This window comes from Accipiter gentilis, chromosome 23, assembly GCF_929443795.1.
Source record: "Accipiter gentilis chromosome 23, bAccGen1.1, whole genome shotgun sequence".
NCBI classification, from domain to species: Eukaryota; Metazoa; Chordata; class Aves; order Accipitriformes; family Accipitridae; genus Astur; species Astur gentilis.
Genome location: NC_064902.1, coordinates 10,803,519 through 10,824,935, shown reverse-complemented (window position 1 = coordinate 10,824,935; position 21,417 = coordinate 10,803,519). Strand labels below are relative to the sequence as shown.

Below are 21,417 nucleotides of genomic sequence, written 5' to 3'. Positions count from 1 at the left end.
AAAACGAACGTGCAGGTCATTATTTTTAAATAAAGAAGACATCTTACCTTGCCTGTCTTGTGATCAAACCACACAAGAGCATGGTTCCTGGACAGCACCTTACAGTCAAAAGTTGCGTTGTTCTGAGCTGGCCGGCAGCGAGCCACTGAGCGGCCAATCTTGACGGGCTCGTCCAGGTAGACATGACGCTCCTGAAACGGATGAGAGTTCGGGCGGCAAGTGAAGATGGCCAAGGCTGAAGGCATCGAGGACAGATTGGGGTTGCCACACCAACCAGAGATGAAGAGAGCCTCTTCGGATGCAGACTGTCCTCCACAATTTTTAACCCAAACCTCCACAGCAACTTTATATTAAAGCAGGACAAACATTATCATATGAGAGGCCTAACAACTCATTGTTTCAGTGTGTAAACTAATTCTGGCAATAATCCAGTGAAAAAGCCCCATTATGTCTTTTAATACTATCAGCAGTGGCCCAAAAAAAGTCTAAAATGTACAACTTTCAATCCATCCTCCTCTGGAAGAATAGGAACAAGCATCTGATTCCTTCAAAGAGAAGCAAAGGCTCCTTGAAAGAAGGATAGAATGTCTTAAATCCAAGTAGATGAGTCATACGAGTACTTTTGTTTGTAACCTCAACTGCCTTCTTCCCCCCCCCCTTCCGTAAACAACGCTGACCAAAATTCTGACCAATGCAACATGGAAGCAAGGAAAGGTTTAGGGAAGGGGGATGAGGGAGGAGGATTAGCGTCCTCTCTCAAAGCACACAGATCGGGAGTCGGAAGGTGAATACGAAGCCCTCACTCCGCAACAGGGATCTAGTCGCTTCACACAGCAATCCGCATTTCACCATCTTCACGTATTACACCAAAGCAGAATAAGGTGGTCCTCGATTTAGGAGGGGGTATAAGAGCTATGCTGTTTTCCTCCCCCACACCAAATGAAGCTGAACGGGTCTACAGGTTCAGGCAGCCGCTCAGATAAGAACTTGATAAGGCACGGAGAGGGCTTCAAACTCTCCTTCCCTCGGGGCGGGGGTGGGGGGGACACACGACGACGACTAACGCGTGGGAAGGGTCCTCCGGGGACGGCCTACGAGGTGCACTGACAGGTTGCTCCCAGGCGGTGCCCGCGATGGCTCCGGCTGCCAGCAGCGGCCAAGCGTCCCTCCGCGGCGGGGCGGCTGGCGGCGGGGTCTGCTGGCGGCGGGCGGGGGCGCGGGGGCCGGCGGAGGAGGGAGGCGAGCGGGGGGGGGGGGGGGCTGCTCCAGGAAGTCTCCGCCAGAAGCCCCCGGCGCGGGGAGCGGCGGGCCGGGAGAGGCGGCGTCCCCTCCGCTCCGCTCAGCCCCTCCGCAGGTGGCTGCGCATGAGGGGGGGCCCGCTCCTCAGCCCCCCGCGCTCTCCGCCCGCCGAGCGCGGCTCCGCTGGCCCGGCGGCGGGAGAGGCCTGGCGGCCGGGCCCGGACGCCTCCCCGCTCGGTAGCTCTGCCTCTCAGGCAGCCGCCGACCACGAAAACTTTCCTCCGACCTGCAGAGCCGAAAACAAACCGGGTCAGACGCGTCCCTCGCCCGGCGCGGCCCCGCGCCTCCCCCCCACACCCCCCCGTCGACCTAGCGCTGCCTGGCCCCGAGGGAGGCACGGGGCGCACCAGGGCTCCGCTCCCTCCCTTACCTTCAGCGCAGCGGCCGCCATAGTGACTGGAAACCTACCCGGTGTAGCAGCCGCGGCGCTGCCGGGGAGGGGCGGGGGTCGGGGGGGGGGGGGGGGGGGGGGAGGGCAGGCGGTGGCGGAGGGAGGAGCCGTCCTCAGCGGGGCCTGACCAAAGGGAAGGCGCGCCGGCCGCCTCCAGCCTCCGCGCGGGCGGCTGCGCAGGCGCGGGAGCGGGGGCTGCGCCGGCGCGCTGCGGCCAGTGAAGCTGCGGCAGCGGCCGAGGCTCCGCCCCGTGACGGCTGCCGCCCTCTTCCGGGTGCGCGGGGCGGAGAGGGGGGGGTAGTGGGGGGGGGGGGGGGGAAATGCTTGTGAGGGGAGGTGGGCGGCGGGCTGAGCCGTGAGGGTGCGGGGGGCCGGGCGGTCTCCTGCGGAGCGGGAAAGGGGGGAGAGGGGCTGCTGCGGAAGGGCACAGCTAGGACGTGTTAGCAGGTGGGAGCGGGGGCAGGTCTCTGAGGTGAGTGAGCCCCCGGGGCCGGGTGCCATCTCTTTCCCCTCCCCTGTTCTCCTCAGCTCTGCCCTGGGGAGGGAAGGGAGCGAGCGAGCGAGCCGGGCTCGTCGGCCGTTGGGTAGGGGAACCCTGAGGAGAAACTGGGGTCACACGTTATCAGCAGAGCTCTCCGGCGAGAGTGCAGGAGTCTCCCCCGCATCCCCCGTGCTCTTCTCGGCGTTTTATGATCCCAGGTTGAACGTTTTGGAAGCCGCAGTGTCGTTTGACGTGTCTTGGGGAGGGAGGAACGCTGGCCGTGTTTTGCCGTCTCTAGTTACGGGTTGGCAGCTGGAGCCGGGGGGGAGCCCTTCAAGTGGTAACTGCAGGCTCAAGGCAGAGTGACAGAGAAGGGTCAGGGCAGGACAGAGGTGGGGTCACTGGTGCAGTGTTTTCCCTCAGTAGGTCTTGGAGCATCATCCAAGGTCATATTTATCCCCATTTTCTAGAAGCCAAGGAAAGGTTGTTACTTTTCAAGGTCATACGGTAGGCTAGTGCCGAACAGGTCTCTCCGGTCTGAATTCATTTTTAAATCTGTCATTCCCTATAAAGCAAACAACTGGAGATTGATTGATATAAGATAGATGTTGGAGTCGTGCCAGCACTATAATTATTCTGTGACAAGGTGTTAGGATTTGGGGTATGACAGGTTTCTCTGATGCCAGGATGCCAGAAAGGCCAGGCGGCTGTGGAGGAGAGAAGTGGATTTGGGCCAGGCAGTTTAGCCGGCAATACGTGAGGGAAATAAGCAACATTTGAGGTAAGGCAGTGCAGTGTATGAGAGAAAGCATGATTGCTGTGTTATTAGTTATAGCACAGTAAAATCTCAGGGCTGTCTTCATTTTTTTCCCCCCTTTCTGACTGCACTGTGAAGGGGGGGTGGGGGGTGATTCATTACAGCCTAGTTTTCTTCTGTTTTCTTCCAATGAGAAAAAGACAGCAAACCCAGGCTGTAACATCTGTGTTTGAAGCAAAGAAATGAGATCCAAGATGAGAGACAAGTCTGATTTTTGAAGACAAAAAAAAAAGAAGGACTAATAGGTGGAAGCTTTAGGACTGTATGTCCAGAGTTTTCAATGCTCCTGACAGGAGAAAAATGAAAAAAAAATCTTGCACACCACTTCATGGCTTTCATCAGCTTGTTTATGAAATTGCACTATTGTGATAAATATGTTCCTAATTTACTCATTTTTTTTAAATAAATGGAAATTCCATATGGCTATTGCTTATAGCACACAAGGTGCCATAATTAATCAAAAGGGGGAAGGAAAGGGATATAAAAAGAGGATGGGGAAAATGAGGAATAAATTTAAGTCCATCAGGAGTTAGATTTGAGGGAAAGAGTTGCAAAAGTAGAAATAATTGAGAACATTTTGGAATTGCAAAGTCATAAAAGGTGGGAACAAAGGGTACTACAGGTGTTGGAATGACAAGAACATTTATGAGAGCGTGTTTTATATTTTTGTATGCATGTTTAATGGAGAAAGGAGTCTGAAAGTAAAATTAAACATGAAGAACCATTACCATCTATAGGGCCTAAGAGAATCAAGTTAAAAAGATAAACTGAGCAGTGGGTATCTTTTTCTGATTTTCTCTGTAAGTATAATTTTTAGATCCTGAGATTCAAACAAATTTCATACTCCTGTATAGTGTGTATAGTATCTTTCTCAAGTCTTTCTGCGACTAGTAGAACAAACTAATACTCTAAATATCCGTCTCCTTTAAACTGTAAGCCACTGCTGTATTACAGTATCCTGAACCCCTCTCCGTCCCCTGGAGAAATCCCATTTTGACAGTCCCACGGGGAAAGCAATGGTACGTGCCAGCTGCCTTTCTAACACTTTTTGGCGCTGCCAAGTGGCTCATGTAACAACAGTTCTACTTACTTTTCAGCGAGGGCATTAATTTAAGCCTTCCTTTTCTGTATGGGTGCCAGCTTTCAGAGAAGTTGGATGGGTTTAGTTATCTCTCAGACTTTTTTTACTCCTGTTTCAAATTGCCTAATGAGTTCAAAAGTTATCAGGGGCAGACTCATAGACTAAGGTAAAAATACAGAAAGTGGTTGCATTCTGAAATGAGATACAACTATTATATGGGTATTTTATGAGGTATTTGATGCTTACCAGAAAGTGTCCATCTTAAAACTGTGGAAAGCAACAGGTGGATGAAGAGAGTTCAGTATAAAATGATCAGCTGCTGTACTGTGCTCAGGAGGAGTAAGGAGGACATGTAAGCTCATGCTTCGTTTCTGCGAACCACCGTTTGCCACACAACCAAAAGAGGCAGTGAGCTTTGGTAGCCATGTTAGTTAAGGGCAGCAAGATGCCACTTAGGTGGCCATCCTTTTTCCGGGCAGGAAGTCCATAAAAATTGTATGATAGCCATCATAGCTGAGGGCAGAAACAGCCTGCTCTAGAGCCATCTTGGATAAGGGAAATGGAAGGGAGGTGACTGTCACGTTTGTCCCCTAAAGAGCTGGTGTCTGTTTCAGGATGATGAAATGCAGCAGAGGTAGAGTTTATGTGCATACCTACCAAATATCTGGATTTGGGCTTGAGTGTGTGAAAGTGCAGGAGAGATTCTTTGGTCTTAATGACTTCATGAAAAGTAAGATATTTTGCTGAAGGAAGCCTGTTGTGAATTCTAAGTTAACTGTAACTGACTAGAGAAGAAAAATACCGAGTATCGTTCCAGGCAACTCAGTGTCAGATTTCTGAGTATTGTGCAATGATGATCTAAAAGCTACCAAAATATTAATATACATCAGATTAAGATTGTCAGTGGAGAGGTGTTGTGAACCACTTGCTTAGTGGGAGATCTTGACTCAAGAGAGACTGTTACATTTGGAATGAATGAGGCATGCTGTATAGCAAAAGCTCAGTTTCTAGTATAAAAATTAAGATGCAAACTGGTAATGAAAACAGAATAAACAGGTAAGGAGAAATTTGGAGATGCACAGTTTTCTACTGAGTTCTCATCCCTGAAACGCACTCATTAGCAATTTACTAATCAGTTTCGCGTTGATTTTCAATAATACAACAAATTTTATGTATAATTACACTCTTTTAAGCCATACCAAATTTTAAAATATGACAGTCTATAAAGGCATTTACTGCTATGTAGAGCAATGTGGAAACGTATAGCAAAGTTTGAACTGTTATTTACTTCCTAACATATCTTGCAAAACAAGCTTGCCTCAGAAGTAGCTTCTGAGACATTCAGAATCAAGCTGAACTGTCAAAAATAAGGAACTATTTCAGAGCAGTAAGTTCATTTACCTGGAGCTATAGATGTGTCAATTTGAGTGTTAACACTACAAAAACGTAGTTCACAGCAAGCACTTTGTGTCCACTAGAGGACTGGGAGGAGGACTAGCTGCATGGCCTGTCAGACTATCTCAGACCAGTGTTTGCTGATCTATAGTTGCTTTTGAGATGCAAAGACTGAAAATGTAATCATTTTTTTCTTAAGTAGAAATGTTCCCACCAAGTAATTTAGACAAGGAGTGGCAAGATTATTGTGACATGGTGATTCTACAATTTGTTGAAATATTCTGGTTGCAATTCTTGATAAAATTCACAATATTCTGTGCATGCGTGATAGTGGATATTGCTGGACAAGTCACAGGAGTAAATGGTGTAGTTGCAGTGTATGCTGCGACAGCAACAATCCCATTTGAATTTTTGGATACCTGTTTGTTTTAGGAGCTGGTGAATACATATACATTGTACAAATGTGTTCTCTAGCAGTGTGTCTCTGTCCATGCTGGTGTATCATGAGAAGTAACTGGAGCAAGATCATGTCCTCAGAATGATGATCATTACTGGCAAACAACAACAGGTATTTTCTAATAGGTTTTTTGCGGCTTTCATGATCACATTGAAAAAGAGCCAAATTATCTTAGATTAATAAAGATCACAGATAACACAAAGCTGTAATACATCTAAGAGCTGGTTTCCACTTCAGTTTTAACTATGAACTTTGCTATACAGTGTTTGAACCACTGTATGTAAACCACTTTATAAAAGATTCTGCACAGATACAGACATTGGTATGTATGTGTCTGACCGCTGAGTCTCTCTGCTTCCAGTGGCAGCAATCACACAAAATCCTTTTTATAAGCTCACCAAGCTCCTCCTTAAAACTTATAAGGACTTTATTCCTCACTACTCTTGTTGGAAAACTTTGTTCAAAACCTTATTTCTCCAGTGATTAGAAAATTTATTCTAATTATCAGCCCGGATTAATTGAAGGGTGGTTACACTTTTTTTATTGTAGCATTATCATTGTTCTTTAGTTTCAGACTTTCTGTTCCTGATCTTTTAACTCTCTGACTGATTATATAAAGAACAATTGTGTTATCTTTCAGCATTAATTTTGAAAGAATAAGCAACTCAGCTGGTTTAATCCTCCTTTGTCAGGTAGATTCTCCATTTATCTTGTTTTCATTCAGACCCTTCCCTACTCCTATTTCCAGTTTGCATTAAGCTTATTAAAAGATGCTCATACCCAGTATACAAATGAGGATCTTACTAACATAACAGACAATTATATTAATGTAATAGACATAGTAAGCATATATTTAATATGCTATTTAATTTACATTGTATATGAAATATATGCAGGTGTTATATTTATACAATTATATGTAAGATATTCATACTCTATATATCCTATATTTATATACACAACATACATTGTATAGTATGTTGATAATATATGTATATGGTATATATAAATAAGTATAATGTAACATGCATACTGTTAATACAGTATTATGCTAATATATAACTAATTTTACATACAATGTTTCTTCATTTCTAGTGAAATTAGGTAAGTTGGTATATCTGGCATTTTCACGGCTTTATCATTTTAGTAGAACATAGTCGTCATGTAACCAGCTCTTCGTTGCTTTTCTATAAATATGACGTTGACTTTTTGAAATGTTTCATGTTTTCTGTGGCTGTTTGAAAAATAAGGAAAAGTGTTTTAAAAAGAAGTATGACATTTCTGGTGTTTGCTTGTTTGTTTTTTTGTTTGTTTGTTTTCAATAGATGTATTTACTAGACCAGATCTAATTTTCAAATACAAATAAAATACTGCTTTAAAGTGAAATCTCAAGGGGGGGGGGGGGGGGGGGGAGGGGAGGAAAGTGAGGTGAGCAGAAGATATTTATCCAATTCTTTGGTGTTACTCAGTGGATATGAACAGTCTGCACAGTCACTCCCTGCTGAAGCTGATGGAAATTGGCCAGCCAGCAGCCAACACAACATTTGCTGCTACCTGATAGAAAGCATCCCACTGAGAGAGGCAGGATGGAACGGTAGAGATAGCAGCTGTAGAAGAAAGATAGAGGGTGGAAGAAAGCAAGATAGGCTCAAATGCTGAACAGTTTTGGCTCTTTAGAATCCAGCTGCCCCACATAGACCTATACTCACTTTTATTCCAGCAACTGACATCGCATGGGATGCTTTTTCTAGAAGATACTCTTGTCCAAATCCTGCCAAGTATTTTTATGAACAGATTGCTGCCTATCCGCAACATAAGACAAAGTAAGAGTTCGTAGAGTGCTTTGCAAGGGCAAATTCCATGTGCAGAGCCCTACTGTTTCATGAGACTGTATTGCAATTTGTAGCAAAATGTTCTCAGTTAATAGATTCCCAACTTTGAAGTCTAAAATTTGTCCTACAGTGATATGCTTCTTGAAGGAGAAATAGGAATATGTCCAGTAGATGAGAATCCTCTCTTTTTCAGTGACTTCCTTCTCAAAGATCATGTCTGTAGTCTCTAAACCTTCTCCTGCCAAAAGATGATTTCTGTTAAGCATCAAGTGGAATTAAGTTATTGGTTATTGTTTGTTTAACGAAATGATCAGAAAATATCAGTCTTACTAAGTACTTTATTAATCTTATTTTACTTGTATGTATTTATACTTTTTATTCACAGGACAACTTCCAAATAGAGGCCAGCAAAACCTAGAAGGCAATGAGTGATAATAATAGCTAAAATTTTGTTCTGCCCATGATAGCAAGAATGTAAACAGGGGAAAATATAAAAATATAAACAAGGGAAGGCTTGTAAGAAGCTGAGAGATGATACCTTTTCTTAAAGCAAGTGATAAAAGCTTTTGGCTTGGCCCTGTTTCAGCTCTTAGATGGAAACAGGAAAGGAAGTATCACTGCAGAATCACTGCTCTGAGTTTAACCTGATGAAGTTAAGGCTTAGTCGTGTCTTTTTTTCGTATAGTAATCTTTTACAGAACTCGGGAGTTAACTACTGGAAAAGTTTGTGAGTCTTACATGGCATCATGGTAAAATACCTGAAGCAGCTAGAGGCAGCAAGAGCCTTCTTGTACAGCCACTCCTGTTGCATAACTCCATTCATATCTTAGTTTATATCTAAAATTAATTTTGCCACTAATGGTTTATGATAACTGAAGGCTGCTATATCTTAAATTATTACAACGATAATTTTGTGTGTTATAATTTTGTCTGAGTTACATGTTTGTTCCTCCTTTGTCTAGGAAATTAGTGTAATGATCAAAGCATACTTTAATTTCTAGCAGTTTGTTTTCGATAGATAAACAAATGTTGTTAATGGGTCTTAAGGAAACAGTGCATCTACAGAATCATAAATTTTCTATGAAGCATGTATAGATGTGGTATCTTGGTTTTAGTATTTGCAACTCCTATTGGGAAAAAGCGGCATGTAGTAGTTGAGGCAGCCAGCCCGTCTGCATCTGCTATGGTTGAAGCTGTTCTACTAGCAGTCGACCAAAAGTCTGGTGTGAATAACTAAATAATGAGTTACAGGTCAGGGCGGGGGAGTGATTTGTTTAATAAAGTAGCCATTTAGCACTTTCAACTCCACGAAACGTTTCCTGCTGAAATAGAAATGAGACGTGGAGTGTGCTAAAAGAGTATTGGAAAGCTCTTACATTATTAAATAAAGAGCTTGGCTTTTGGCTAAGGCGCCGAAGTAGGTTTTGAGGCATTTGGATGCTTGCACTTTTATTATTCCAGTTTCCTGCGCGGCGTAAAGTTGTCCCAGCATCAGCCTACGGGCTATTTCCACCCGAGTCCTGAATGATGCTCAGCGTTGCGCAGGCCCTCACGTAGACGTGCCCGTTGACGACTTGGCGACAGCCTTGTCCCCGTCCAGCCGCTGCTCGCTCCCACGCCGAACAGGAGAAGAGAACCGGGATCGTTTGCCCGCGCCGTGTCGCCTGCAGCAGCCGCCCCGCACTAGCGCCCTCCTGGGGCGCTGCTGACGAGGGGCGGTCCGCTCCCTGCGGCGAGCCGGCCCCTCGCTTCTTCCGAGCCGCGGCCGGAGGAACGCGGGGCGGTTTCGCGCGGGTGGGCGCGCCAAGGGCGGCGAGCCCGCCCGTCCCTTCCGCTGCGGGCCGCCGGGGGGAGCTCCGCGCCTACCTCTCCCCCCCCCCCGCAGTAATGGTTTGGACTCCCCGGCGCCGGCCGCCCCCTCTCCGCTGGTGCCCGCTTGGACTCTTCCACTTCAGGCGGCTCCGGTCCCCGGGGGAGCGCGGAGGCGGCGCGCCGGGGGTCACGTGACTCCCGGCGGCGGGGCCGAGGCGGGAGCCGGCGCGGCGGCCGGCAGCGCCATGTCGCTGCGGGAGCGGAGCCCGAGCGGCGCCGTCGAGGCCGGCGAGAACGCGGCGGCGGAGGCGTCGCCGGCGGAGCCGGATGGCCCGGGCCGGTGCCTGTCGCTGCTGCCCTGGGACCGTTTCTCGGCCTGGCTGCACTGCGTGTGCGTGGTGGGCTTCGACCTGGAGCTGGGCCAGGCCGTGGAGGTACGTGAGGCGGCGGGAGCGCGGCGGCCGCCGCCGGGCTTCGGCGGGGGGGCGCCTCGGTGGAGCTCCGTGGGCTCCGTTCCCTGCGGGGGCGGGCGGCTCTGCGGCAGGGCCCCGCCGGAATCGGGCACTTCCTCTGGTGCCGGCGTTGCACAGCGGCGGGGGAAGCTCGGCGGCGCTGGGAGAGAAGTGTGGTTGTGCAAAATCCCCGAAGGGCGACTGAGGGGAGGGAGCGAGCGAGCTCCGGCCGGCTCCGGCAGAGCGTGCGGAGGGAGCGGGAGGGAGTCTTGGGTGGGAGCGCGGCTCTCGCGGAGCGTGGGGCGAGTTTCGCGATTTTGGGGGAACTCTTTTCGTTCTGCCGGTTGTCGCATCAGCGAGCCGTTGTGAGGTACCCTCGCGTGCCAAGATTTGCGTTAAATACATCGTCAGCTCGCTGTATATGCGGACGGCGCTGATTTCCATGACATCTGGATGTTAAAGTTTTTGAAAGAGTGCAAAAATAACGTCAGTGCAAGTAGTCCTCACAATTAACAGTTTTCTCCAGGTCGCTGAGGTATGCAAACAAATTCCTTAAACGTTTGAAGCGTTTTCCTTGCACCATTAAATGAATGTCAAACTGCGGCAGCGATGCGTTAGTGACGCTGCCACAGACGGCGGGGTTTTCACTCCCTGCTGCTCCTCGCCGTTTTGTGCAACAGGCAGACATCTATGGAATTGCGTATGAAGCTGCGTTAGGGAACCGATTGGGCTGAAAAATAAACTGGAAAGAAGAATTGCCACTTGGATCAGTTTCACGTCGTGTTTCACCATGTTCACCCTATGACTGTGCAGCAAACAGTTGGTGTACAGGGAAAACATATTGTCATCTTCTTTTTTAATTTATTTTTTTTGTGCGTGTTAAAGTGGTGCTAGCGTAACTGTATGGCAGACTGACCTAAAATTCAACCAAGCTAGCTGTTAGAGTATTTAAAATACATGAGTGATGTGCATTGTTGGCTGCAAGAGAAATGCAAATAAAAACCAGGATACTGTGCTAATTATCTAAATTATATTCGCTTGATGTTATAAGGTGTTGTTAGCAACAAAGGTGAGCGTTTCTTTATAACCTGTGATTTAAGCAGATAATGTGCTCGGTGGCTGAGGGAAGCGCAGAATAGGCTCTGTCCTGTCTGCAAACAATTCTGTTATCGCTCCCATTAAATTTAGTCGAATGGGTGCATAAAATGAAGCTTAAAATGTCTATGTAACTAAGGCTTGAGATTTTTCAGTCATGTTGCTGCAGGAAGAGTAACTAGCTTTTAGTTTCAATTGGAATTCTGGGAAGATACACCAGCTAGTGAGGAAAAGGAGTATTTTCAAGTCTGGTCTGTACTCCAATCATCTGACTAGATGCAGATCATTTCAGCGTAATTCAGCTGCTGAAAGAGTTACATTTGAGTGTATTGCTTAGCATAAGATAGCATAGGAAAGAGTTAAGAGATTAAAAAAAGGGGGTGGTAGGTTTACTAAATGCAGTATGCAGGTGTTCCACTCATGTCTACTTTTAGTTTTGGTGAAACTGATAGTATGTTATATGGCTGGACGTCATTGGATAGAAGACTGAGGGAAAAATAAATGAATTGGAGACTTTATGGCCGGGGGAGAGAAAGCCTGCTTAGTCAGAGACCAGCCAGTGGATATATTTGTTGTTTTCTATAGAGTAGGATAGTGTGGTATTATCAGGAGATACATTTATTTACGTTTTGTCGAACAAGGTTAAATTAGATAACTGGATGTTAGCAGCATGGTAATATGAGGACTCTAGACTACATTAGTGTTCTTGCATTGAACTTCAGTTCTTAGAGTAAGTTCCCACCTGTGGAAGCCCTGAAACCTTCTTTGAAACATAATCTTTTAATTTATATTGAATTTTCTTTGCTAGCCACCCATTTCAGTAGTTTTGGGGTTTTTTTGGAGGAAGTTTTTAGCTGAAATTTAAGTATCTCAGGTTTGTTCTCTTTTCTCTATGTTCTTTTCTACTTACTTGCACAATCACTGATTTTGTACGTCCAGGTTTTTTTTTTAGAGTGCTTCCTTATCTTACATTGTATTGCATCATTTTTGATTTCTGCATTTTAAAAACATAATAAATTTACTTTTTTTTCTGTCCGCACAAAAGCCGTGGCTTTTTGAGTGTATTCCTTGAGCTTTCTCGGCTCCCAGCTCTCATTTGGGGTCAATGTTCATCCTCCAAGAGTTAGTATTAACGTAGAAGGTGTTTTGTGATTGAATTTTGATTACTCCCACCTAACCATCCATTGCAGCAGATTTTGGACACTAATGTGTTCTTGGCTTTCTGTGGAATTTTCTACTGAATTTTGTATGTAAAAGTTAAATCTAAAGGGTGTGATGTTGCTCTCTTTTGAGTCTTGTTGCACCAAAAATCTCAAGTACTCTGATTTTTTTTTTTTTTTAATTGTATCTATATGGTCTCCAGCTGGCATCCAAAATACCTTGTAAAGATGGGTGATCAAGTTAGCTTAAAAGCATATGAAAAATAAGAACAGAGACATAATATTAGTAGCTTACCATTGAAAATAGCCTGAGGCTAGGCAGGTGTTCGAGGGTTGTATCATAAAAATATTTAATAGAAGCTTACAGTTTATTTTCAAGTAAAATAATACTTTTTTCCTGTAGGTAATATATCCTCTACATTCAAAACTCACAGATAAAGAGGTGAGTCATGGTTGCTGTATAAATGTATCATTTGGTTTTACTTTAGTAATTTCAGGGAATATAATGGCGCTCTTTTCTTTTCCCCACCCTTTAGAAAACCAATATTTGCTATTTGTCTTTTCCAGATTCTAATTCAGGTAAGTGCTTCCTTCACTTTGTAGTCATCTGTTGTTGGACTAAGCTATCTTAAAAAAGATAGAATTTGACAGTATATATTAATGGTTTTAGATTAAATACTTACAGGAATATCTTAATATTACAATATGGCAAAGTTGCAAATAAGGTTAAATATAAAACTATAATCGCCTGTATTGCAGTAAGGTCTGAGAATTCTTTGTTATTTTATGCACGTGAAATATCAGGCATGTGAATGTCCAGATAACAGACATGCAGACATTTCAGAATACTTTGCAAGTAAAGAATGAACATCTTAATTTCGCTTTTAAACAAAATAATGATATTGTCACTGTAGAGGGGAGTGTAGGCACATAATTTGAAGGGTTTAATAAAGCAAATGGAAGGGATATGGAACCCTCTTCTCATAAAGGAGTAAATGTGTATTTTCTGAATTCATAGCAGCAAAACTGACTTTAAAATTCAAAAGCATTTGGAAAGAACAGTTGTGAAGGGAAGACCTAGCCTGTCCTATATCTTCTTTATTCCTGATGCTTCTGTTGCTGTGTGTGGTCCTGCTTGCTAAATTCTTCTTTAATCTAAACTTCTACTGTTCTGCTGCCAAAGAGAAAGTGGAGGCATGTGGCTGATGACTTGGACCACCTGCAGAAAGATATGGCAGAAGTACAGACGCTTCCTTTCACATTTATTTCTTTACAAAAGTCAAAACCTGTAGTAACAGACTTGTCCCTATAATTGCTTTTGCTCTCTGCTTTTGGTTGCTCTGCAGCGTAACAATTCTGATATGGGGTGATGGCAGTTGTGTGCTTTTAATATGTGTGAGCTCTCTTAGGTAATTTTACAAAATATCTTGGCTAATTTTCCCCCTTTGTCTTAATGTAATTAAAACGAAGGTATTTTCTCTGTTCTTGATATACTGCATGTAAATAGAGGAAGAGCTTCTTCCTATTATTGAAAGAGAAGATGAGCTAACTGTATCTTCTTATTACTCTCATTGTTAATGGTTATAAATCTGTCCAACCTTCAAAAGGTGTATTGAAGGTACAAAATAATGCATTAGGAACAAAGGCTGATTTTTTTTAAATTTGGGGTGGTTGGTTTTGGTTGTTGTTTGGTTTTTTGTGTTTGGTGGTTTTTTTTTTCAAATAAGAGTGGTAGCAAAGCTATTTTAGGCAGAATGGGTATATGTAAGGACGGTTTACTTTCAGCAGGAAAAGAAATCCCACATTTTCTTCTTTTTATAAGTCCCTGTTAAGAACCTGTAGGTTCTTGATCGTTCTTGGAAGGCTGAAGTTTCAAATTATGTAGAGGGTTTACCTGCCTAAAACCTGTGTTCTCGAAATTAGCTGGGAGTGTAAGTTTTCTGTTATGATTTATTTTTTCACTGTAGGCTGTAACATAAAAAGAAAAGCTTTGTATAATACAGCAATGAAGAAAGTTACTAGCTTGCAGCTAAATTTGAGGTCTGTCTTTCTTAGGTTTTCATGGCTCAGAAGATGAATTCAACTTTTTTTTCTTTTCTTTCACAACTATAAACATATCATTCTAGGACTTGTAATGGCTATGAATTTAGGGGAAAAAATTGATTTAATCAGGTACTAGATCATGACACTTCTTGTGTTTTTAAGCTAAGTTTCATAGTGCAGTTATCTTTAAAATAATGCTTTTGCCTCTTCTGCATGGACAGTTGAAGAAAGAATAGACATTTACCAATCTCTTTAAATTCTACATACCAGAAGAGCTTGTTAAATAAAAAGCCATCATATTCTGAATGATACTGCAACATGTTAATGATTAAAGGTAATTTACTTCTAGCTCTTCTGTGTATAGCTTTTTATAATAGCTTTTTTTTCTTGGGTAAAGGGAACTAGCTATGAAAACTTGGAGCAAATGTTTAGTGCTGTGTTACTGGCATGTGCTGTGGTTTTTTTCTTGTTATGATTGGATCCATATTGCTAAGTACTTGCTTTAGTTACCTGTTTGAATTGGATGGTTATCCCACCATACAGTGTTTTGCTACTTTTGGTTTTGTCTTGGCGCATTGTGGGTTTCCCGCTGCAACTTCACGGGGTTCATAAGACTCAGACCTGAATGCTCTGAACATGCCAGTACTAGTCCACACTGCCAGTTGCACAGCCAGTGAATTTGACTGAGGGTTTGGGCTGTCTGTGGTTGCTGAAGCAGTATGTATGTGACTGAAAGAGAGGAAAGTGAAATTGACCTTCTAAGTCTGAAGAATAGTTATCTGGAGAGTTCTGCGTTACTGTTTAGTCAGTTAGGACTGGCTGATGTAAGACAGGACAGCTGTGAAGAGTTCGGATGACTAGTAGTGACTTAATGATTTTTTTTTTTCCTGGAGGTCTTATGCAAATTATGCCCAAAAGGTGTAGGAGCAAAGCACTAATGAAGAAGTTAGATTCAGCGTGGAGAAGCAAGTGTCCTTTGCCAGGACTTACTGCTATAACGGTAGCTACAAGTTTAACAGATTGTTTTTTATAGTCACTTACATGGTTGCGGGGAAGATAGTCTGCTTACCACAGGTTGACAACGCTCAGGAGGTTGTCTTTCAATTGATTGTGTTCATGTTAATAACACTGCATTCCAAGGGGACTTTTTTTACAGGTTTGCTAGAATGAGTAAAATACCTGAGTGTTCTGAAGATTCTAGCAGTCCCCCATATGACTATTCCCATGAACAGCACATTCTGTTCAGCTTCTATAGCTTCTACTTGAACTGAAGTTTTTTTGGAGCTTCTCTTTTAACAGCAGACAACATCTGTAATGGTGAGAACGCAGCCATGACAGTATCAGTGATACAAGTTCTGATACTGTAGTTCTCATGTTCCACCTGGAGAAAGTTTCTTTAATATCTGATACAAGTTCAGCCCAAATTTATGTTCAGACTGCAAATAGTCAATATACTTAGTTACATTTCTCTTTCAGAAAGCAATTTTGACAGAAATTAAGGGAAACTTCACTCCTTGGGAGTATTACTGGGAAGTAGGACTCGGTTTCACTGAGTTTCCTGCAGTTAGTTTTGCGACTTTCAAAAATACTGAGTCCTAGGCCTGCCCATGGTGTTCTAAGAGATCAGCATAATACACTCTTATGGTGTGACTTACGTATGAACTGTTTGGTGTCAAAAAAAGGCTAAGTGCAGTCATTCAACAGAGAAACGACATGTGGTTAAGATGATCAGAACTATACAGGCAGACCAATAAAATGTGGAATGACAGTAGGAAGACAGCCATTAGTAGAGCTGTTTAAGGACGTGACAGTAATAAACTCACTCTGAGGCCAAGTGACTTTTTTTTTTCTTGCTGAATGTAGGGTATTTATTGTTGCCAAAAATGCCAAATCATTCACTTGTAAAAATATAAATACGTAAATGGTCGCAATGGCAGAGCATTGTAGCAGTGCAAGATGAATGAACCAAAACTATTATACCTCTTTGGCTGTAATCAAGTCCTCATGTTAAACAAGGCTCAAACTCAGAGTACTGTCTATTTGTTGTTTATCTCTTCCCCCTATGTAGGTTGTCTTGGGGACACACAGTTTTGTTTTAGATTTCGACGGTCTACTGGAAGGAAAGTCTCATTTTGTTGTTTTCTGGACCAATTGGATAGAGATCTACCAGTTTACTTAAAGGTTGGAAATAAGAAAAAATGAAGTTAATTTCTTTTGGGTAATGTTAATTTATGGGTCTTTACGCTTAGATTTAATGTTTGAAAAACAAAATCTCTGAAATGGATGTCCTGAAAGACAAAGCTCAGCAAATGTTTTTTGTAGCATGTAATTATCGTAATTATTAAGTAATAATAATTACGTTCACTCTTCTTTAAATTTTATTACTATGGGTTTTGGACTGCGAGGAATTATTTTGAAGACCAGACCTATTTTGTTACTGACTGGAAACCTGTAGATCAAATTGTAAAAACCATTACCTTTTTGGAAATCTGAAGTGCTTTATAACTTAAAAAAAAAAAAAAAAAAAAAAAAAAAAAAAGTTGAGATGTCTCTCTCTGTTTCTATCCTTCCTTTTTTGAAGATGGAGCAGTTACCTAAAAGAGGTAGTGGCCAAAAAGGTGTTCTTAGCATGTCCTTAGGGAATATTGAGGCCTTTAACTATGCTAGTGGGAGTCTGATTCCCAGACTCAGTTTAGATCTGCTTATGTGGCAAATATTCCTGTTTGTAGGAAGAATGAAGCTGATGCTCTGTCTTTGAAATGTAAAAGCATGCTTCCTTTAATATTCCAAGAATCTTTTATAAAACTAATAGACTGAAAGACTAGTTTTTATCTTTTCACGTCAGGGCTTTAAGGTTTTTAACTGCTAAAATCTTTTTAGTGCTACTTTGCAAAATTATGAGTGTTGATTTATTCCTCAGGAAATTAATTCTATTTTTGCTTTCATAGTGCGTCAGGAGAATATAGATATAAAAATAGTAGAGCCAGAAAGCACAGCTGTTTCCAGTCATGTTTTCTCTTTGAAGTACTTATTAAAAAAAAACCCTGCCAATAAACAGAGAGTAATCCTTCTAATTTGTTGTATATAATGATCTTTGGAGCTTCCAGAGAAATAAGCTTTTAAAATGCATATAGAATGCTTCAAAAAGGACAGTATCAGGTAGTTGTATTGAATTCTTTCCTATCTTTTGCAGAAGGATCCAGCATATTACTACGGCTATGTATATTTCAGACAAGTTCGAGACAAATCATTAAAAAGAGGCTATTTCCAGAAGGTAATTTCAATTCTTTTAGGAAAATATTAATTTGGAAATCAGTTCTTTTTCAGTGACCTCAGAGGAGCAGGAAGAATATCTTGCTCTCTTAACTAAATTCGTTGTTGATTTATAGTAAATTGGTCTAATTTTACATTAGCTATGCTATGTTACAGCTGCACTGTCAGAACAGAAATTTTTTTGTGTGTTTAAAAACAAAAAGTTGGGAACTTTCAGGAGTTGTTTGTTTGCATTTGCCTATAGGTAAATGTGTGGTTGGCTTGCAGGTATGAGAAAAATCACACTTGACGCTCTCTGAGGATAACCAGTAGAACTGCAATAGAACTGAGGGCAAGGGTTAACTTAAAATTATTTTTTGTTTTGTTACTCTCTATTCTAGTCACTGGTCCTCATCAGCAAGCTACCTTATGTCCATCTCTTTCGCACCATGCTTAAGCAAATAGCACCAGAATATTTTGAAAAAAGTGAAGCTTTCCTGGAAGCAGGTACTGGTACTATTATGTTGTTCTGGTAGAGCTCTTATAATATCACATATTTCTTTTGGAGAAATAACAAACACTGCTGTCACATTCTAGTTTGTGTTTCTGTCTTCTTGCAGGCTAGAGGGTTGAAACTATCAGACTGGCTGGTTTCTAGATCCCTGAACAGGGCTAATCTAATTTTGGATTTTCCATGGGAAAGCTGAAGCTCCCCCCTAATAAAACACCTAGGGTTTTGTTGTATGTTTCAGGACCCGCTGTTCAGCAGAAGTACCTGATGGCAATCCTTAATTTGCACTCTTCACAAATTCAGTCCTCTTGGGCATTCTCGCAACTTCTGTTAAGCAGCTGGTACAGATGTCATCTTGTGTGGGGGTTTCTTGTTTGGGGGGGGTTGGTTTTGGTGTGGGGGGTTTTTTTTGACCAAAGGGAAAAATCAACAGCAGCATCGATAACAGGTACCTCAGCCTTGCTGTAGAACTTTAAGAGCCAGAGGGCCAAATGGGAAAGTTATTTGCTCTTTACCTATAAATGCTGTGTTCTTTGTACTGTGTCTGCCCTATACAGCATTCATGTCTTTGTGCTTTCACTGAGCAGCAATTTGTGGAAAACATTCTTGATGAAGGAATTGTATTTTTTAATCACCTGTAGATAAACAGGGTTTTTCTGACAGGTTGTATTATGAACAAAATAAGCTCTGCAGAAACTACTAGAATTAGTAATGATATTCATAATTTTTTACAACAAAATGCTGAAAAACTTACTAGCCAAGCTAGAAAGCTAGCTTTTTCCTTAACTGCTTGTGCTCATCTGTTCTACCATAGCAAATGTACATAAATGTGTGTTCTTTTCAAAGTTTCTTCATATGTACTTTCATGTTTCTCATACAATACTTTTTCAACTAATTGCAAGTCTAGTTGCTACAAAAAATGTAAGACAAGAGGATACTGTTTTCTTGAAATAAAAACTTTCTAGTTCTAATAAAATAATACATATAGTTGTCAAAAAGGCTGTAAAACTTCTTTGGAGTTAGAGTGATTAACAGATAAGTAGAACTGTTGTGGGCTGTCAGCACTAATTTAAAATTACAGTGTGCACAAATATGACTACAATATCATGGGTTATAGTGTATATAAACTAGTTATAAATTATACTTTTTTTTTTCAAGTTTGTAGCGATGTTGATCGTTGGCCACCACCAATTCCAGGGAAAATACTGCATTTGCCTATTATGGGTATTATAATGAAGGTAAATACTCCTGCACTTATTTTTCTCTGAGCATGTTTTCCCTTCCATTTACTGTATAGGTACTCACTGTATTCTGCCTTGTTTTCAGTGTCTCATACTTCAGAACAGGAATAGATGTATACTCCCCTCAGAGTTAAGTTCTGGGAGATCTTGATTACATACCTTGACTGGGGGGAGGAGGGAAGGATCTTTTATGGTGCATAAGATAACATGTAATTTTTGTAGATGTTAAAAAGCCATGTTTCAATATAACTACTAATTGCAGTGTCTGTATTATCCTTCTGGAATATGAATTCCAGGAGACTTTAATGCTAATTATATTTGTCAAATCAAACATTAAGAAACACTTCAAAATACTGAGAATTAAGTTCCAGTTAAGCAAATTAAATATATTGATGAAAATAATTCTTGTTCCTGAAGTTTGACAAGTAAAAATATTTTTTGGCCCACACATCAGAAATTAATTTCTTGGTCTGTTGATAATTTTCAATGAAAGTGAAATATGTCTGAAGAAAGCTATTAAAGAAGTTGTATGTAGTGCATGGGGAGGTACTGTGGAGGTTAAATGGTGGCTAAGAACTGAGCCTCTGGGAGCCATAGCATCTTCCTATGAAATGCAATTAAATGGATTTGATGGATCCAGAGGTTACAGTCGGAAGTACGTTCTTAGCAGATGCTCTCAAGTTTATGGCTAGACGCATGTACATCACCAGGGAGAGGAAAGGAAGTTTCTGAAGCTGTTCTGAAAGCACAAATTTAATAAAGCAGTGTTCTGGATGCTCGATGATAATGATGAGTGTGTCTTGTTTGGGTATTGCCTGCATTTATCTCACCAGTAATTCTTATCCATGAGAGTTCAAATTGCGTTCCTAAACTGAGTAGAGCCATAATTACCATCTTCAGTGATATTGTCCCTGGTTTTTTACACTGCTTGGGCAGTCAGTTTTAATTGTTGTGTATGAATTACATCTATTTGCGCGCACCAGCTTCCAGTATGATTAAATTTGTAGTACTCAAGACTTATAGATGCAGACTGAGATCAGAAAAATGATATTTCTGTTGTTCAGTCTATTTGGATTCTGCCTCATACCCACTGGGATGTCTGATGTTTCAGGAGAGGATTTTTTTAATAAAAGTAATTCTGAACCACCTTAAAACACCATAACCTTATTTCTGATCATTCTCTCCAACATTTAAATGTATTTTTATTGAAATTATTTTAATAGTTGTGACAAATGTTATCAGTAGTCTTTTTTAACTGAAGTATAATTTTCATATCCTAATATCAATTTGCAAAGTAGTACTACATAGTATTGCATATTGATTCCTGTAGCAATGATCTATAGTCTTCAACTATGTATTCATTGTTATGTGGATGTCATGTAGAGTAAATTAAGCATTGTACTGTAGTACATCCTCTTTAAATGATACACCTTGTCTGTAAGTCAGTATTTTAAGTCTCTGCTGAATTTGATACAAGGGAAAAATAATTTTTCTTTTTTCTTCCAAAGTTGCGGATTCCAACATATCGTGACAAGCCTGGAACAACACCAATAGTACAGAATATGCACCAGGTAGAGATTAGTTACTTCTATTGTATATAACCCAAGGCAAAGCTAAATATCTGCATTCATTATTTTACTTTAAACTTGTCCATAAAAGATTGGTAGCCAATCCTCATATACTTTGATAATAACGAAATCCCCAGTCTTTAAAACTTTGCGTGGAGGAGTCTAGAGCTGGATTCTTCACAGGAAAGGTATTCTAATCCAGTTACCCCAAGTACTTTAGAAGAGGGATGTCTGGCTCCTGGAATAGGATATTTGGCTGACAAAATTACTGAACGTGAACATCCTTCTAATGGGTGAAACTATACTAAACTAGGGGTTTTTTGAGGATGAAAACTGAATTTAAAAACTTTAGCTTTAGAAGATGGATGTAAAAAAGATCTGCCTGTGCCTTCAAGTGTTGTGTGACTTTTCTAAAACAGCTTCAGTATGTTATCTCTTCTCTGGACTGAAAGTTGCGTGCCTATAAGTGGTGTGTGTGTTGGGGAAAATCTTGCTTTTAGCACACAAAAATAGTTACTTGTAGAGATAAT

The 21,417-nt window shown here is 41.7% G+C and overlaps 2 protein-coding genes across 34 annotated transcripts in view; one reads left to right on the top strand and one right to left on the bottom strand.

Moving 5' to 3' along the window:
- The window catches only part of SLMAP (sarcolemma associated protein), an 88,275-nt gene extending 87,068 nt beyond the window's left edge, over positions 1–1,207 (bottom strand). For 17 of the 28 annotated variants that reach the window (XM_049826197.1, XM_049826207.1, XM_049826203.1 and 14 more), the window contains exon 1: positions 48–1,206. In XM_049826197.1, the coding sequence (XP_049682154.1) occupies positions 48–245 (198 nt within the window). In that variant the 5' untranslated portion in view covers positions 246–1,206. Of the gene's footprint in view, positions 1–47 lie in introns of all 28 variants that reach the window. The other 11 variants (XM_049826188.1, XM_049826186.1, XM_049826191.1 and 8 more) reach the window with 3 other exon arrangements.
- Positions 1,208–2,018: 811 nt separating this feature from the next.
- The window catches only part of DENND6A (DENN domain containing 6A), a 35,315-nt gene continuing 15,916 nt past the window's right edge, over positions 2,019–21,417 (top strand). For 2 of the 6 annotated variants that reach the window (XM_049826223.1, XM_049826228.1), the window contains exons 1-8: positions 9,800–9,999; positions 12,676–12,714; positions 12,809–12,851; positions 16,384–16,496; positions 17,509–17,589; positions 17,969–18,074; positions 19,237–19,316; positions 20,828–20,890. In XM_049826223.1, the coding sequence (XP_049682180.1) occupies positions 9,811–9,999; positions 12,676–12,714; positions 12,809–12,851; positions 16,384–16,496; positions 17,509–17,589; positions 17,969–18,074; positions 19,237–19,316; positions 20,828–20,890 (714 nt within the window). In that variant the 5' untranslated portion in view covers positions 9,800–9,810. Of the gene's footprint in view, positions 6,033–9,795; positions 10,000–12,675; positions 12,715–12,808; positions 12,852–16,383; positions 16,497–17,508; positions 17,590–17,968; positions 18,075–19,236; positions 19,317–20,827; positions 20,891–21,417 lie in introns of those variants that run through there. The other 4 variants (XM_049826227.1, XM_049826226.1, XM_049826225.1 and 1 more) reach the window with 4 other exon arrangements.